General features: G+C 45.9%; 1 protein-coding gene across 1 annotated transcript in view; it reads left to right on the top strand.

The window, feature by feature from the left end:
* LOC119393288 (uncharacterized) overlaps positions 1-18,610 on the top strand; it is a 32,559-nt gene that overhangs the window by 2,420 nt on the left and 11,529 nt on the right. Inside the window, exon 2 of the mRNA XM_037660221.2 lies at positions 3,023-4,139. Coding sequence (XP_037516149.1) covers positions 3,023-4,139 — 1,117 coding nt within the window. The remainder of the gene's footprint in view (positions 1-3,022; positions 4,140-18,610) is intronic.

Below are 18,610 nucleotides of genomic sequence, written 5' to 3'. Positions count from 1 at the left end.
TACAATTATCCTTTGACTGGGACAACCTTCCCGTCGGCCTTTACACCAGCAGCAAGGGTGCTATTTTGGACACTCAAATTCCGCAAAATTGTCAAATTCCGTAATGGCGGTATTTTAATCCAATCAGAAAGGTCATAGCAGACCTCTGGTCCAATCTGAGCTTACCAAGGGGGGAATTTGATAACATGGCGGAACTTGGCAATGTCCAGAATAGTACCCAGGACCACTGTCGAACCTCCGTGGTGCCTACGACAGCCGCAAGTGTGCCTTCCGATCCCCGGCATTACGAAGAAGGATAGTCATTCCACAGTTGCCCTACAATAGGCTACATTGTTCTTCAGCGATGAGCACGGTCAAAGAACTCATGATTTCCGAGTTCCTGAACTTTGCTGCCATTCACTCACTATAGGCGGCTCGCTAGGAAACAAGTTAGTATGATTAATTTAGGAGCATCAAAAACGCTTCGTCACAAATTCAGGTATATTAAAGAGGCACGGCTCAAATGGGCTTACCTGCTCGCTACATGTGTACTTATGTCGTGATGCGATTCACTTGACTCGCATCTCACTAAATGCAAATTTTCGGGACGGCACGGCGAACATGATTAACTTATCCACGCAGGTACTCTGGCGTCCGTTATACCATTTAATAGACTTTCCTCACCCCTTAAGCAGTAATGGAAGATTGTACTGGAGCCAAGATGTACTCGTTTACGTGGTGGATCAGTACAAGATGGTCTTGTGTACCAGTTTGGAATCTCCACGTTCACTAGATTTTTGCACGACTTCTGACAGAACTGCAAGCGCCGAACATAGTAGTTATTTCCTTCTGCCTGGCGTGCCCTGTTTCAGTTTGTTTCGCACATTAACCATATTAGCAGGCATTGCTCTGAACCAGGCGAATGTCAATTGAACAATTACCTAAATTAATTAATTAATTGATTGATTGATTGATTGATTGATTGATTGATTGATTGATTGATTGATTGATTGATTGATTGATTGATTGATTGATTGATTGATACAGGAAATGATGAAAGCTCATGTCGCCAACTTTTCCGCATTTTACTGCCAACTGAAAATCCGCTCCTCGCGTGTATAGACAGTGGCTTGTGCGTGTTTTCACGGGTTTTAGACTCTTATGAATCACTCCCTACAGATTACACATATCAGTGGTTTTGTGAAGGAATTCGCGTATATCGTAGCACTTGCGATTATTGTCATGACAATCCACACATAATCATCCTTTTTTATTACCGTTTATTAAGCGACGCATGCAGCGCAAGGTAAAACACGTAATCGAAATCTACGTGATCCTTGAATTCCGCAAAAGCGCAGAAAACATCCATCAACCAGCGCGCTTTGTTTTTGAAGCCGCAACCGGCGATGAAGGCGAATAGATATCCTGCGCCCTGAAATTTGGAAGCACTTTCTTTCACTTCTCGTAGTGCAGATGCTCATTAGAACGAAAGATAGACAAAAATGAAAATAGAAGCGTAAGAGATAAAAAACCACAACAACGGCAGCTCACAGAAAATGAATTGCCCTGATGTTCAGAGTCCATGTTCACAAAAATTTGGCAGATCCCACGCCTTGTGGGAATCGGTTTTACGCGAAGCAGGCAGCCAGTTGTTCAATTCTGTATTTTTTGGCCTTGAGCCAAGCTTTACGAGGGGAATCGACGTGTTTTTGTAAACGGAGGAGTTGTGTGCACATTGGATGAGTTGTGTGCACACCAGGCACGCCGACTAGACTGGCGTTGAAATGGTAACTTATGGTCTGACGTGGTATCGGTACTCACGTTAGAGCACAGGCGTCCATGTTGTTGAAGCGAAGTGCACGTTATGGTGCAATCATGTGAATATCATACATAACTTTCCTTAACATATACCCATCCGGGGTCGAGCAGCGCTGGAATGTAGCTTGCTGAATCATAGGAATACAAATGTAATGTTGACTGGAGGGCTATAAAAGCGTAGTCAACACTGGAACCACAACTGACGTTAACCCGACACGAAGAATGTGTAATAGGTGTACATATCTAGTGAATTAGCACAGAAAGCTGGGCGAGTTGGTAAGTTAACATGTTCGGATAAACGTGCAGCGCGGCACAGTCGAAGGACAAAGATACAGACGACACGAGCGCTGTGTTTATCGGTTTATTATAAAATTGGATAGCCAGCAGTAGAATCACAATTGACGTTGCACCGACATTAGGCCTGCATAGTTTTCTTTTCCAAAGCAGTTCCTAGACCTGGCGTGGCCCTGTCGTAGAATGCCTGACTGCCACGCAGAATGCTTGGGTTCGATTCCTGCTAGGATCTTAATTTTTATTCTTTCTCTCGTCGGATCAACGCTGCCGGTGTCGGTTTTTCTTAACGCTCTCGCATTTAAATTACCAGTGTCTGTTCTCGTTGTTCCTGGGGTAGATATAAACTGTCAATCAAGGCGTATACCCGTGTACCACGGCCCGTGGTATACGGGCATGTGCCACACGTGTCTGGGTGAAAGGGTTTGACGACGTAGGAGACAGGATTTTCACGTTATTCATGTCATGACCCGACAGTCATATTCGACAAATCATCTTACCCTCCCATGACAATTTTGGCCTACACCAAGTTAAGGAGGCGATCACGAGAGCACCCAGACGTAGGCGGCTAGATAGATAGATAGACAGATACGTAGATAGAAACGCTCAAAGTGCCTATAGGGTTCGCTAAGAAATTCTTCGCATTTAAAAGCTCTTGTGCTTGGATCGTTCGTAAGAAGAAATTTCAGCCAATCCTGATGCGAGACATATCAGCGAAGTCAGCTGACCAATGGCATAGAACCCTTACGGAAGAAAGTTTCGTGGATTCGTCCTCAGGAAGAAAAAAAAACGCGCCAGCAGAAAACGCCCCATTTAAACAATTCACCATTACGCGAGCAGGATAGTCTTGAAGGGTAGATGAATATTTTATTCAAAAAGAAAAAAAATATCTTGCACGTCACAGCGGTGATATCTTCTTTACGCACCTGCACAGGTACTAGTCCCGAGGAAGGCAAGCGACAACGTCCAGCATGGGAGTCCTAAACGTGAGTCTCTGTCGCCTCCGGTACAGTCGTCTCAGGGAGTCACCGAAATCGTTGTGCATCAGCAAGCACCGCAGGGCGTGGACGACGACGAACCGGTGCAGGTTAAATACGAGGTCGTCGAAGAAGTGGTGGCTTACGAGACCTGTCCGGCAACTATTATGGCCGGACATATCGCCGACGAGGATCAGGTGGACAACGACGCCTCCGATAACGCTGTACAGTCGCCAGCGCTGGTCCCAGCCATAGTCTCAGTCGGCACGGTCGAAGATGAGGACGCCGCCACAACGCCCAGCGGCTCGCCCGAGCTGGCCGAGCTGAGAGTCGAATGGCCCGTGTCTCCGTCGCAGGCGGCCGTGGTGGTCGGCGCTGCGCACCAGGACGGCCTGCAGGAGATGTACGTTCTCGACCCGCTGGCGCAGCCGACCCCCGAACAGCTCGCGGTCGTCGGCGCCGCCGGTCCCGATCACATGCCTTGCGACTACCGCATGATGACGCTCAACCAGGGATCTCCGGGCCCTCACGGCGAGTTCCAGGAACTGCCGCCGCCCCACCACCACCCTCAGGCGCAACCGTACCTGCTCGCCTCTGCCGACGGCAGTTACTCGGTGCGAATCCTTTCGGACGATGGCCAGACACTGGCGCAGACTCAGCAGCAACATCTGAAACTCGTCAAGGACAGTGCCGGCCGCGGAACAGCGGTTGTGGTGGACGGCAGCGGCAGTACCGGTGAAGTGGTACACGGCGAGGTGTTTCTCCCGTCAACTGTGGACATTGTGCCGAGGACGACCGCGTACGGACACCACGCGGGTGTGATCGCAACAGCGGCGCCGGTCACCACGGTACTCCCACCAACCGCCGCCGCCACCACTACGGGAACTACGTTTCTTTCCAGGGACGTCAGCTACGTGCTGCCCCAACAGCAGCCGCAGCAGCATCACCAGCGCCAGCAGACGCCGACGACGGTGCATCAGCCGGCGCAACAGCAACAGCAGGCGCCCCAGACGCAGCCGCAACAGACTCATCAGTCCAGGGGCTCCAGGAGCAGCGGCCGGACGAGGGACAGAAGTGAGTGTGTGCACGCTGTGCCTACCACGCGACCTGCTTCTCGGCACCAAGGTGCTTCAGAGTATTGTTAGGTGTGATTAGATGCACGTTCTTCGCGTCTCACTCCAACACCGAGGCATGACGCACCGCGTAGTGGATAGCCTCTCTTAAAGTATTCTACGTCTCACAGGTGTGGAGCATCTGTGCTTTACCAGAGGTCTAACTCTTGTTAGTAAGGTAGGGTGAACTCCAACAGTGAGGGCTTATATTCAACCCGGCGACTTCAAAATGTAGCGCATCCAATTTGGTCGTACATGTTCTGGCACACACTCAAGTCGCAAGGCGACCGGTTGCAATTAGCCGTAAATGGTTGCTTTTGCTGTAAAAGTGATTGTTTTGGCTCGCGGCTCCTATCCGTAGTAGCCAGTGTGTAAGTTGCGACCAACGCGGTCGCGCGACCTTTGGGAAACGCCGGTGTGTAGTTGCGCTGTTACTAGTTTTATGCAGTTGCAACGTTAACAGGTGGCACTTGTACAAGCACCCGTTGCTTGCTCATCCACACAAGGACAAACTAAATCAAACAAGCAGAATGAAACAATTTTCCCTTTTTTTTCATTTTTTTTATACTTGAAAGCAATGCGTCAGTCTGAACGTTTTCACAAATAGATTTCTGGATATCTAGTTCGCGCCACCGTAATAGGCAGAGTCGAGGGACTTTTTTAACATTATGGCAGAACAGCGAAAAATACGGGGCAGTAAAACACGCAGGACACGTTCATGAACTAACTACTCCACCTAAGAACCATTGGGCGATTTTTTGAGCTCTGAATTCAGTTTCCGCAAACAGCGGCTATCAGCACCAGACTCCGGGTATATACGCTTATACACCTACATGTGGTATCAAAAAGAGTATATTGAGAAATCGAGATGATCCAAAGAGAGGAAAGGTAGAGACGCCTGAAAGGCGTACGTCTGGTCCACTGCCTTGAAAAATAGTGAGGGGGTAGGAAAGAGAACACACCGGAAGAAATAGGGGTCCCAAGCCCTGGCCGAACGCAAGAGGATGCGTCTACATAAGGACAGGCAATGACAAAGCATTTAGGCCATTGCATTGTTGTTGCATATACAGGGTGTTTCAGCTAAAAAGCACCACGCAATAAAGAAATAAACATAGGTGGCACGCGTCTCCAATTAGCGTGGTATTGTTCTGAGCCATATAGAGCACGTCAGAATGTTTTTTTTCCAATCCGCCAAGCTCGGTAATTAACAAATATTGCTCAATGAACTTTTTAAATATTAACTTTAGAGAAAAATCTTCAACACAAAAGATGTAGCGCTTGTTCAGAAACATCGAATTTTTCGATCTATATTAAGATAACTCCACTGCTTAATTGCAATGCAAAGCGCGCGAATTTTAAAGAATACCACGTAACTGCCGCCAAACGCGCGGGGCTTTTAGTGCCCTCAAATGTAAGTTGAACGAATTATCAAAGGCTGCTCCGAGCACGGAGGTCGATTGAGCAGGCTACCGGTGACTGCGATGGACGCTAAATGATGATAGAGGCGTACCGCCTAAAGAAAAAGAAATCTACGAAAAAGCGGCCGTGCCGTGTGAGTGAATCTTTTATCTCGGTCCTTCATCACGCTGTCACCCTCGCCCCTTTCAATATGCTTCTTCATTGGTGCGACAAGAAAAGAAAAAATGCCTACGCTGCATCAAGTGCTGCCGACGGTCTCATGTAGTATTTGCTCCGTGGCTGCCGCTTTTCCGTTGAAGATGTTTCTTTCGTTGTTGTTGAAACGGTATGCTCATTTTGTCACTTAACGTCCATCGCAGTCACCGGTAGCCTGCTCAATCGACCTTCGTGCTCGAAGCAGCCTTTGCTAATTCGTTCAACTTACATTTGAGGGCACTAAAAGCGTCGCGCGTTTGGTGGCAGTCACGTGGTATTTTTTAAAATTCGCGCGCTTTAAAAAAAGGCCAGAAAAAAAATTAAGCAGGGCAGTTATCTTAACATAGATTGTAAAATTCAATGTTTCTGAACAAGCGCTACAACTTTTGTTTTGAAAACTTTTCTCTAGAGTTACTATTTAAGAAGTTCATTAAGCAATCTTTGTTAATTGCCGAACTTCGCGTATTGGAAAAAATATTCTGGCGTGCTCTATATGGCTCAGAACAATACTGCGCTAATTGCAGACGTGTAGCGCCTATGCTTAATTTTTTAATACTTGATGCTTTTTAGCTGAAACACTCTGTAGAAGCCTACGCACAGTTGCATGATGACTTGACATGGTCTACATCTGAAATCTAGGTTTTTCTTTCGTTACTGATAGCTATCAGACCGACAGAATAATACTTCACGCACGCCTGCAATTAGTAATGCCACATATGATTAGGACAGCTGTAAAAGGGACATCTCATGTTTCAAGTGAGCGGCGCCTATTAAATGAACAAAGGTGGCCCGAAAGCTGCCTGCTGTGCGCTTCAAAGTGAGCTTTGAGTGAAACCGCTGTGCATAATGCGCACAGTTTTACCGGTTTTCGTAATTAGGTAGCTACAGTGCCGATTTGCCGTCATGCATTATTATGAGCAAAGATTAGCTCGATTCACTAATTATATTAAAGCTACACTTCATGACTGTGATTTATAAATCTTTCACCCGAGGGACAGGACTGTGTGGTGTGGATTCACTTGGGGGAGGGGAATGTGGTGGCTTCGTGTGAGATTTCACATTCTGCAATCACGTTGAAATGTAGCACAGCAAAGCAAAATGTGGCACAGTAAATGAAGCTGCGTTAGGCAAGCCTCTACAGAACGCCGCTCTTCATTTTGCTGCACTTCATTTGCACTTCATTTTGTTTTACCTCCTCTGCATTACATAGTACAATGAAACTGAACACTCATAATTTTGTGACAGCATTATTGTGTCTTCTATGTAATACATGCGTGAGAGTGAACACATTGTAAAATGCACGAGGATGAACCCATTGGCTGTGGGAAAAGCTCTACCTAATGGCTACCACTGCCGAACTTTATAGTACAGCAACTATAAACTATAGCAACGTATAGCAAGACGCGTATAGCGAACAGATGACAGTTATCTTTTAACCTAGCTATGATGAACGTTTAGCCTGCTGTGTATAGTCTTACTGTGGTGTCTGTAAAAGAAAGGCTACCGCGATGTTGCGTTGCATCAAAACACACAAACACCGAAGTTTCTGACTGCAGGCCTCAAAGGTGTACCGGGGATTTCACATGTAGCAGGATTAGATGTAAGGCACCGGCACTAAGACACAATAACAAGAATGGGTCGCTGATGAAAAAAAAAGAGAGAGAGAGAGAGAAAAAGTGAAAAGACGTAGGACGCAGTGTGCGCTCTAAATACTCCAACGAGAAATGAATTTATGAATTTTGATAAAACTTGAAAATATATATCTTAAAAACGGAGATGATAATTCGTAGCACGCACAAAGCGACGCATGCGTCAATAACAGTCAGCTTGTTGTCTTTTTATTTACACTAAGTATTTTCTGCACGAAAAATCAAGAAAACCTCTGAAAAATGCCTAGGCTTCCAGATCACAACTTCTACAAAAAAAAAAAGAATCAACATCTTGCAGTGTTAAGAGTTCTGTAACTCTCGAGTGAAATCGATCCAACAGGCAATGGTCTTAAGACCTTTTCCTACTTCGCCATCCGTCATCTCATGGCTGAAATCGAGAAGCATTTGAGTAAGCCGCGTTAACTGTCATGAATTTCCCCGAGTGCACTTTCGCAACAGCATATCTTGAATCTATTGACATATATCAAGAATGCAAGTGAGAATGAAGGTGAGTGAGTGAGTGAGTGAAACAACTTTATTCGGTCCACAATAGACGCGAGTAAACTCAACGTCACCTGGCAAGGTGAAAAATTTTCATTTATCCCTTCGTCATTTGAAGCTGGAAAGAGAAAACAAACGGATTTCGCAGAAATTAAGTTTCTCAGCTGAAGAAATAGTCACCCGGGTCCGGTATTCATGCTACAAAACAGGTAGATGACAACCTTTCCCTTTCACGAACCGCGCTCCAGCTTGTGGGCTTCGGCAGAACTGCATTGCCGTGTTCAAGAATGCAAGGTGAGCAGGAAACTCACTGTAAGTCGTCGCCAGAGTTGCCGAACGCTGTAACGTCATCTGCAAACTGTTCCTGAGGCACTCTATTACTGAGCAGATGAAATGAAAGCAATCTCTCTTCTCCTTAACATTATCATATATTCGCAATGTTTCTGCTGCGGTCTGTGTTGTCAACGCTATCGTTGTCGTAATTCGTGTTTACGAAGCAAGCGTCATAGCGCGGTCGTCGCTATCATATTGTCATCGTTCTCATAGTCTTCTGGGCAACTACTGTTGTTCTTACTGGCACTTAAGGTTCGCTTTCAGGGCGACATACTCACGTATAGCTCCCCTTCCCTATACACGGAGGAGTGGGGAATTGGAAAGAAAGGGGAAAAGGAAAATCGTAATTTGAGGACGAACGATAAAACTCCGTTCGTCGTGAAATCAAAGGAAGTCACAGAGCGCTCAGTATATATCTTCGGGAACGTTGTTTTTCAAATGGTGTCATGCGGCACGCAAAGTCTGTCTTTTACTACAACGAAAAGAAAATACAGTAGATAGGTGCTATGCTGTTGTGGACCAATTACAGAGACAGACAGACAGACAGACAGACAGACAGACAGACAGACAGACAGACAGACAGACAGACAGACAGAGACAGATAGATAGATAGATAGATAGATAGATAGATAGATAGATAGATAGATAGATAGATAGATAGATAGATAGATAGATAGATAGATAGATAGATAGATAGATAGATAGATAGATAGATAGATAGATAGATAGATAGATAGATAGATAGATAGAAACGCTCAAGGTGCCTAAGGTTCGCTATGAAATGCTTCGCACTTAAAATAGAGGTTCCCGGTATAGCTCGAATGGATCAATATGTAAAGATCAAATTGCGCGACGAATGTCGGGCTGAAAGAGGCTTACATTTGAAATAAGTGACGCGTCGAGCAAGTGATACAAACTTTGCCAAAAGCACGCCGCTGTATCTGACGCTTTGGTACGAGGACCGCAGCGGCAGTAAAATGCTAAAGCATCCTCCTCCAATGTGGAAGGTGCTGGCACGGCCGCTACATAAAAAAGAAGGTAGCGGCCGTGGTACTGGTCTCGTGTCCCAGTGCTGCCGCACATCCACTTGTTTTATTGCGATAGCAATTATATGGACAGACTCGGCTGGTTTTTGCCGCCGCCGTCATGCACCGTATATGTATATTTGTAAAGGTGAGAGAGGTACCCCGACCTGACGCTTGGTAGTGTATACGGGCAGCAGCAGTAGTGCTTTTAGAGGAAAGACGCTTACTTGTGCAACCCAAGACGGAGCACGGCGCAGCGTCGTTGGGTGGAAGGGGAGTGAAAGAAGGGAGAGGTAAGGAGAGGCCGTCCTCTGGAAAAATGAGTGCCCACCACCGAGCGCCAGGTCGGGGTAACTGGCTCCCCATTAGAAAAAGCGGTGGGTGCTCGATATTTCCCGCATTGGGGGCGAACGCTCTAGCCCCTCGACCGCCGCTGCGGTTGTTTTACGGGCGCTCATCCCGAAAGGCGGTCTTTCCTCTATATACTATGTTTCTCTCTCCTTCCCCAACGACGCACCGCCATGCGCTTTTACGTGGGTTGCAGAAATAGGCGTCTTTCCTAACCTGAAACCACTATCTCTGGTATGATGATGCTGGTTGGGTGAACTTCCGTAAATATGAACGTAATTAATTGTAACAGCAAGACAGAATGATGTCGTCTATCTGTAGTACAGAGGCGCAGCTCCGCTCGAGATCACCGAAGGTGAGAGAGAAGGCATCAAAGAAACGAAAACAAGACGGCAGTGAGGCAGCAGCTGAGTTCGCCGGCTCGACGCAGAAACAGTTGTCGTAGGTCACGTGACGCAGCGAAGCGAGGCGTTAGGTCGACCATATCCGCCGGCGCACGCGCGAACGTCGCATCACGAATCTGCAGCGACGGCGCGCTGCTGCGCCCGCGCGCAAGGATATAGGGAAAAAATACATATATTAAAGACGCACGACTCGCCAAATGAGCGCGCTGTCTCCTCTTTTGAAAACGCGCCCCTCAAAGCGGAGTGTGGCTCCGCAGTAATAAACGCGAACTGTCGTCTCTCATCCCGCGCGCAGCGTCGTCGCCGCCTGTACGTTTCGCGCTTTGCGCGTGTACACGCAGAAGAATACGCTAAGGAAACGTGAGCGCTGGCGGCTGTCGGGAGTTTCGCAGAGCGCTCGCGCGCGCAGGCCCCCAAGGCGGCCTATATATTTCTTCTCCGCAGAAGAAATCAGCAACGCGGGCGGCATGCATGCACGCACGAAAGCAGCAGCAGGCAGCAGTTCGGGACAACAAGCTATAGCTATACAGCGAGGAGTGTGTCTGTGTGTGAGCGCGCACAGACACTCTCAACTGCTGGCGTGCGCGCAGCACACACACAGACATGGCAGCAGCAGCAGCCAGCCAGCACACGCACGTGGCCGGACATCTGTGGCTGCCTACAGGTGCCTGTGCACTTGCGTGCCGCCTGGGATCTCAGCGCCGATCCCTACGAACACCCTTTGTCAGCAGTCCTTGTCGAGGGACAACGCGAGAGCAGCGCCCTGTACAGCGGCAGACATCTATCTCTGCGACCGTCTCGCCTACAGCCCGACTGCCTGCCTTGACGACTGCCAACTATACCGCTGCTGCTGCTGCTTCCTGCGATAGCTCGGCGCCAAAACGACTGTCCCAGCGAGCATTCTCTCTAGGCACCCAAACACCGCCGTCCCGATGGTAGTGGCCCAGACCAGCCGCAAGGCCTCTAGGGGCCCGGCACCCGGGCGTCGAACCAGGCGGAGGACCGTGGCTCGTCTGCGTACGTACCCGGATGTACAGTGCATAGAACGTGCCGCTTTCACGGCATGCCCTCCTTTTCTCTCTCGCTATCTCTCTCTATATATCTACCGGAAGAGAAAAGAAGCACTGCACGTATAGGCGGCGGCACGCGCACAGCACACCCGCGTTCCTCCTCATATCATTAGTCCTAGCTGCTATACAGGTTACCCAAGGTTTGAGAAGCTGCGGCAGTACTGCGGTTCAAAACCAGTATTTTATGTGTAGAACATTAGCCCCGATGACGCTGCGTCTTCGGAAGCATGTCCCTTCGAGCTCGCCTGGTCTTCCTCTTAAATATTGAAAAAAAAATGAGGGAGAGGGGTAGAGGCAACGAGCTAGTAACGTACACAATGGCAGGTTCTACGCAGATGACGAACAATAGTTGATTACGTCTAAAGCATGTTGCCAGTTTTTCATTCAGGACAGCTTAACGCGTGCGTACAAACTCAAAGAAACACGAATAAGTATCAACCGCTAAATTAATTCAGCTAACGTACCTGGAAGAACATTCTGATGCCCGGTAAAATGAGGCTGATCAGGAATGAAACGCTGCGAAAAAATTATGGCAGCAAAGCGAGCAGGAAGACTGATTAAGTCTGGTGAATTACATGCAACACATTCTTTTCAATTTTAGCCCCTTTTTTTGTGTTTGTGCTTTGTGTCTGTAAAATGCTTACGCCATGAAATTGAGCACAGAAAGCACCCATCAAGGTATTATCGTCATTCACAATGCAAAAAAGTCGTGAACGTTGTATTTATTGCTTTAAAATGTTGTCTCTAAGTGCACGAGAAATTGCGTTGCGCCCGTTTTATGTCCAATGACGTCATTTTTTAATGAACCCTGTTAACTACATTGAGCAATATGATACGTGTGTGCTCTTACATCAAAGCTAACAAACCCATCCTCATAACCACTGTGTGGCTAGAAACGAACTGGTTGCGGATCCAACAAGCTTGATACGAATGTTCACTAAAAGCCAACCTGGGAGTCATGTTTTAGATTCGAAGGGACCAAAACGCCGTATCAGTTCACGCCCATGGCATCAACGAACGAAGAGCTATGTTCTCGGTCGTTTAGGTCTAGGATTCAAAAAATTATGCACGCATGTACTGACGTTGTTCAATTAAATTGCCTTTCTCTTGACAATCGCCGCCGCATTGGTACAGTGGCTACGGTGCTCGGCTGCTGACCCGAAAGACGCGGATTTGATCCCGGCCTCTGCTGTCGTATTTTGATGGAGACGAAATGCTAGAGGCCCGTGTATTTAGGCTTAGGTGCACGTTAAAAAATCACGGGCGATCTAAATTATCCGGAGCCCTCCACTACGGCGTACATCATAGTCATCGTGGTTTTGGCACGTAAAATCCCAGATATTATTATTATTCTCTAGACGGTGATCTTTTTAACAATTAACCTGTTTTTTTTTTTTTTCTCTTCAACCTAGGAACGACGTAAAGAGCGTTATTTGGTTGGAACAATTTTACGTTTCACCGGCAGTGAACAAAACGTATCTCGTCATCAAAAAGAAAGGAAATGTAGGTGACCTGAAACGAAATAATGTGCCTAAACAAAGCACAAACAATATGGCGCGCAGTATACTTTTTGGTATGCCTCGTTGGAACGCTAGTTCAGAGGGAGGAAAATGAACTGGAGAAGAAGAAAAAAAACAAAGAGCTCAAAGATTGGCAGTGAGCTGGAATCCTGCGTCATCTGGGCGCTTGCCAACGTTGCTGCGCGGCTGCAGCCGAGTGACGTCAGGAACGCATTTTGCGCGGCGCAGGTGCGCTCCGTTAAGTGCCCGCAATTTCATATATGGAAAGAAGAGAAAATGTTGAAGCTCGGCAACGGAGGTGTATGCCGCCGGCAGACCGCACCACCACCTGTGTGCTTCTTGTCCGTGACACGGCTGCGCAGGATGTTCGAGCCCGCGCGACTCAAAGCTAAGCTCGGAATATCATTTTTTTTCTCTCTCTTTATCCGAACTCCCACTGCGTGGTGAGTGAGAGCGAGACAGAACAGAGCATAAAATGGCGTCGCCACTTTCTCTGACGTCATCGCAAATACTACTCAGGTTGCAGTTCTGAAAAAAATTGGGAGCAAAAAAGAATATTTTCCGTGTTATCCGACTGGCCGAAAGAGCCGCCGAGACCCAAGACAAGGCCATGCTCTGAGGCCACAGGGAATGGTGGAGGGAAACATGGGGAAGAGACAAAAGAAGACAATGACCTGGAAATTTCCACGGCTCAAGCATCAAGCCTAACGTTGGCCAATGAAGTCCTTCCTCTCTCAAATTATCTCTCTAAACCTACACAAGCTAGACTAAAAACAAAAGGCTAAATATTAATATTAAGCCACGGGGTTTTGCGTTATCAAATTCACGATATGATTATGAGGTATACCGCAGAATAAGGGGGAGGGTTGCTTCGGATTACTTATTTTAACCACCTGGGATTTTTGAGGTGCAGCCAAATCTAACTGCAAGGATGTATTTTGCTTTTCGCGCGTTTCCGTACCCTCAAGAGCGCAATAACAAAACTAACGATCGCCGTCAGATGCGGCAGTCACGTGACCCGAGCATAAACGTCACGTGCGACGTCATATCACCGCCATAATTTGAATGAAAGAACAGTCCTGCCTGGCGTTGCGCAAGTATCGCCAATTTTCCAGTGTCATTTTTTGGCAACTAATACGCCGTTAGTAATAAACCAGTAATACGCCGTGCCGCTAGGTGGTTCTCACTATTTTGCCAGCATCGCTGCTGTCAGAGCCAGCATCGACAGCGACGTGCCGTTCTACCAATGACGTCACATGTGACGTTCATGCTAAGGTCACGTGACTCGCCCGCATGTGACGGCGACCGAACGTTCCGCTCTTTATGGTACGGAAACGTGCTTGCATTTCGCTGCCATTTAAATCTAATAATAATAATTATTGGGGTTTAACGTCCCGAGGTATGATTATGGGGGACGCCGTAGTGGAGGGCTCCGGAAATTTCGACCACCTGGGGTTCTTTAACGTGCACCTAAATCTAAGCACGCGGGCCTCAAGCGTTTTCGCCTCCATCGAAAATAAGGCCGTCGTGGCCGGGATTCGATCCCGCTACCTTCGGGTCAACATTCGAGCTACTTAAATATGGCTGCCTTGGCTGGGAATCGAACCCACGTGCCCTCGAGCCTAGCAGCGCAACAGCTTATCCGATAAGCTACCAAGGTGGAGATATATACATATGCATAAAAAAAAAGGAAAACGAATTCAGCTGGTGCTGTCTTCCGTTATATAGATGGCATTTTCCTGCACTCACCGTTGAAATTCAACAACGACAGTACAAGCGTTACGTCTTCGGCCGCGTTCGCGCAAAGGCGATCGTGTGGTATCGAATGTGCTGTTCCGACCCGATTCGACAAGCTATGTGCCCGTGTCATTTCACGAGTGTCAACAATGTAATGCCTCGTATATGTGGGGTACACAGTCGAGCGTAAAGAATAATAGGATTTGCGATTCTCGGTCGCTTTGTTAAGTAACGTCCATACGAAGAAACGGACAATGAAGCCAGATGAAGTTTTTCGTTACTTCCACAAGGATACCCCTGTGGATAGAGAATATTTTTTAGCCGTTATCGGGAATTTTAGTGCAGCTAAGACACAGTCAAGAAGGGAAACGACAGCAGCGCTTTGTCGTTCAATTTATTGTCCATGTCTCAGTTTGCGCTTAAATATTCAATGACGCATATGCATTAACTAGCTCGTCTTTCCGCCTTACATTAGTTCTAGCCGCAGGCGTCTCGTAGTATACGTGAGCTTAAAAATACAGGGTGTTAGCTATTAATTTATTTTTTTGCTATTATCGCATTGTTTTTAATATTTTCTACTATTGTCTGTGATATTTTTGCTGTTTCTGTCACTGCTCCTGAGCGTATGTATGGGTGGATGGACCTCAGTCAGGTACAGCTAATCTGCCTTTAGTCCTTTCAACTCAGACAGTGTATGCATAAACCATCAAATGTTGTCTCATGACATCAGAACTATCAAAATCCGAGGCCCCCGAAGAAAAATGAGTGAGTTGAATAAGAGAACTCGAGTACCTCGTTTTTTTATACAGTTATATCCACATACGAATAAACATTTTTATGGGCGGTGGAGAACCATAGCCGGCCGACTCACGTACCTTTCATGACTAATTACCTAATTAATGTTATAATTAATGCTTACCGACTCCCGTGCACCTTTCTGCTCTTCGATTTCATAGCGGCTTTAACGTAGCGCGCAATTACTATATACGGCGGTTTGCACAAACTCTCTGAAGGCGACCCCGCCCACTCCGAGCCTTTCGTCATCAGCGCGAAGCATTTGAACAATGAGTAAGCCATTCCTAGAAAACGAGAAACCGCGCGAACCACAGGACAACAGGACAGAGACCGACCAAGCGCTGTTATTTCTGTCGTCGCTGCGCGCAGCATGTGGAAGCACCCACCACGCTTTGACGGACCACTATGGCGCGCTTTTGCATGCATTGACATTTATTCGCACTGATAGAATCTTGTTCTCACCTGCTTTGCGAAGTCGAGGATTAATTAAAAATTTGATTAATTTAAATTATCTTTTTTACTGCCGCAATTTAAGTCTCTGGTCATCTGAAGCTGTCTGCCTCTGCAGAAGTGATTATTAAGGCGGCAAGCAGACATTCCATTTCTTTTACGTTTGAGGATTTTCGGACGCGTTTCTTGTGTTTAGAAAAATTTATTGTCACAGACGGTTAACATAAATAACAATTCAACGTAACATTACGTTTACGAGAATGACGAGTTCATTTACATGGGAACAATATTTTCGGTGGCTACGTGTGGTGTTTGCACTGCTGCATCCATCAAACAGACGGTTCAACCGACTACGAACTCCAGGTCCTTCATATCCCAGACAAAAGCGTATGGCGCAGCCAGCGTATCAATGAACGTACGAGACATGACCCATTCCGTGCCGCCTATCGAAACGTCGGCCGTCCTGTGTAAGATACCTTGCCACCGTTTGTAAAATTTTTATTTCAAAACACGCGCATTTAGGTGATTAGGGCGTATTTTCCTGCTATTTTAGTGCAAAGTTATGAAAATTTCTTTCGGGCATCAGCATTGTTGGATTCAACACGAACAATATATTAAAGTACACACACATTATGAATGAAGTTTTTAGAACTTAAATGATAAATCCTGTCGGAACGAATACAGTCAAGGCTGTAGTAGTGGTGATGATGGTGATATTAGTGGTAGTGATGGTGGTGAGAGCCTGATAAAATATGTGTTGTGTACATAGAATGATTTTTTTTAATTGAAACTAAAATTTATTAGGTTGTTCAGGCCTATGAGCCGAGACTCTGACATGATTTTGCTCTCGCCTCAAGGTAAAGAAAACTAACAATTCTCTGTGCATGTCAGTGGCATCGGTGGCATGAAGATTCGACGGGCAGCACAATATATACATGGACAGTTAACAATAGTAAACTATGTACTAAAAATGCAAAACTCTGTGTGAATTGGGCATCTAATGCATCAAAAAGAAAACAAACTGATTTATGGGGAGAGTTGGTTAGACTCAGGTATCGGCGTCTGCCCCGTCGCTTCTCACGATTTTTGTCCTTGTCTGTAAGACGTTGTTACGCAAGAGAAAGAGCAACATCACGACAGCTGAACGGAATTGCAGTTCGAAGACCTCGACTTATTGATGCGGTGTACACTGGTTGGAAAGGACATGTCACACGTTACTTAAATATTTTAGTACAAACTAAACATATAGTTACCCTTCTAAGAAACTGCGTGAGCAAATAACGAACACAGAACACGTTTCATAGCTGTAAGCACGGGCGCGAAATTTCTCGCTATATCGTGAAAGCGTTTGACTCGCTTTCTTGTAAAAATAGCGTTGCATTGTGTTAGAGAATATTTATTTATTGCATTAGCTACTCTTTAGAACATGCGAGGCGACTGAATAGGCATCAACCTGAGAACGGATTGTCGATTGCGAACCGGGGCAGGAAATATGAAAGCGAAGCCGCTTCACTCGCGTAGCTTGTTGTTCTTCGATTAAGAAGACATACTCTGTAGCGTTTGGTGAAAATTTCGAATCCTGGAAACTCGTGCACCAAACTGAGTAGCGGGGCCAGGGTCACATTCTTGTAGTATCTCGAGCAAAATACGCATTCACCAGTCGCAGCGGCAGTCCTAAATATTATAAGTGCGCAAAGAGGAATAATAATAATAATAATAATAATAATAATAATAATAATAATAATAATAATAATAATAATAATAATAATAATAATAATAATAATAATAATAATAATAATAATAATAATAATCAAACGTTTATTTAACGTGCCCAGGAACAACCGTAAGGTCTTTGTACTGGCGCACGCAAAAAAACAAAAAACAAAGGCCAACATTCATAATAAAATATCAGGGATAACAAACGTTGTAAAATTGCACATATACAACTATGCGCAGGCAGAAAAAAAAATGTCAACAGTGTACGAGGCTATGTAAGTACAGTGCAAAGCTCGGAGCAGAACAACGACTGGGAGCTGTGAAAAACATCGAGCTCCAAAAAGTAAGCATTGTAAAGACGTTGTATCCTGCCAATGGTCGAATGTTCACAGAGGCAGGCGGTTACATGAAAAGGTCTATTCTCTCTGGTCAGCTTACGTGGAATTCGGAAATTAAGACGGTTGAGCAGTACAGGGCAGGATATGATACCATGCACAAGCTTGTAAAGAAATAACAGATCAGCGCGATTTCGTCGGCAGCAAAGTGATGGCAATGATAATAATCCAGCAGTGTTAGAACGAGATCCAGAGTCATTTCCAGCGAAACTATGGTTGTAAATGCTTAGGAATTTTTTCTGGGCTCGCTAAATGGCGTTGCTGCTGGAATTATGAATGCCATTCCAGATCACAGATGCATACTCAAGTTGAGGAAGACATAGCGCGGTGTACAATATCCGGAAGGGCGTAGGAGAACGGAATCTCTAGACATTGTGCAAACACAGCCTAGGGTGCGAAGACCTCGCAAAGCAACATGCTTAGCGTGAGCAGAAAAGTGTAAGGTGCTATCAAAAAGAACACCTAGATCATTGATCTCACATACCTTACACAACGACACAGAATTGACAGAATATAAATAAGACACACTAAATGTTTTTCGAGTGAAATTCATTACCTTGGTTTTTGAAATATTTAGGGAGAGGTTATTGCTCCTGCATAATCAATCAATCATTTATTTATTTAACGTGCCCAGGAACAACCGTAAGGTCTTTGTGCAGGCGCACGCAAAAAAAAAACAACAAAAATAAACAATACAATACAGACAGTTTTCAGAAATAAAAAGAGCAAAAACACGTAGACAAAGCGAAATGAACACAAAAGGGGAGGAGTAAAATAAGACAACACGAGAAATATTGACGGGGAATAAAAAATTAGATTGCATATATACAACTATGCGGAAAGACTAAGAAGGGAATACTTTGTACATTGTGTCAC

Source organism: Rhipicephalus sanguineus, chromosome 5, assembly GCF_013339695.2.
Source record: "Rhipicephalus sanguineus isolate Rsan-2018 chromosome 5, BIME_Rsan_1.4, whole genome shotgun sequence".
Taxonomy (NCBI): Eukaryota; Metazoa; Arthropoda; class Arachnida; order Ixodida; family Ixodidae; genus Rhipicephalus; species Rhipicephalus sanguineus.
Note: the sequence above shows the minus strand (reverse complement) of the source record. Positions and strands in the feature narration are given on the sequence as shown.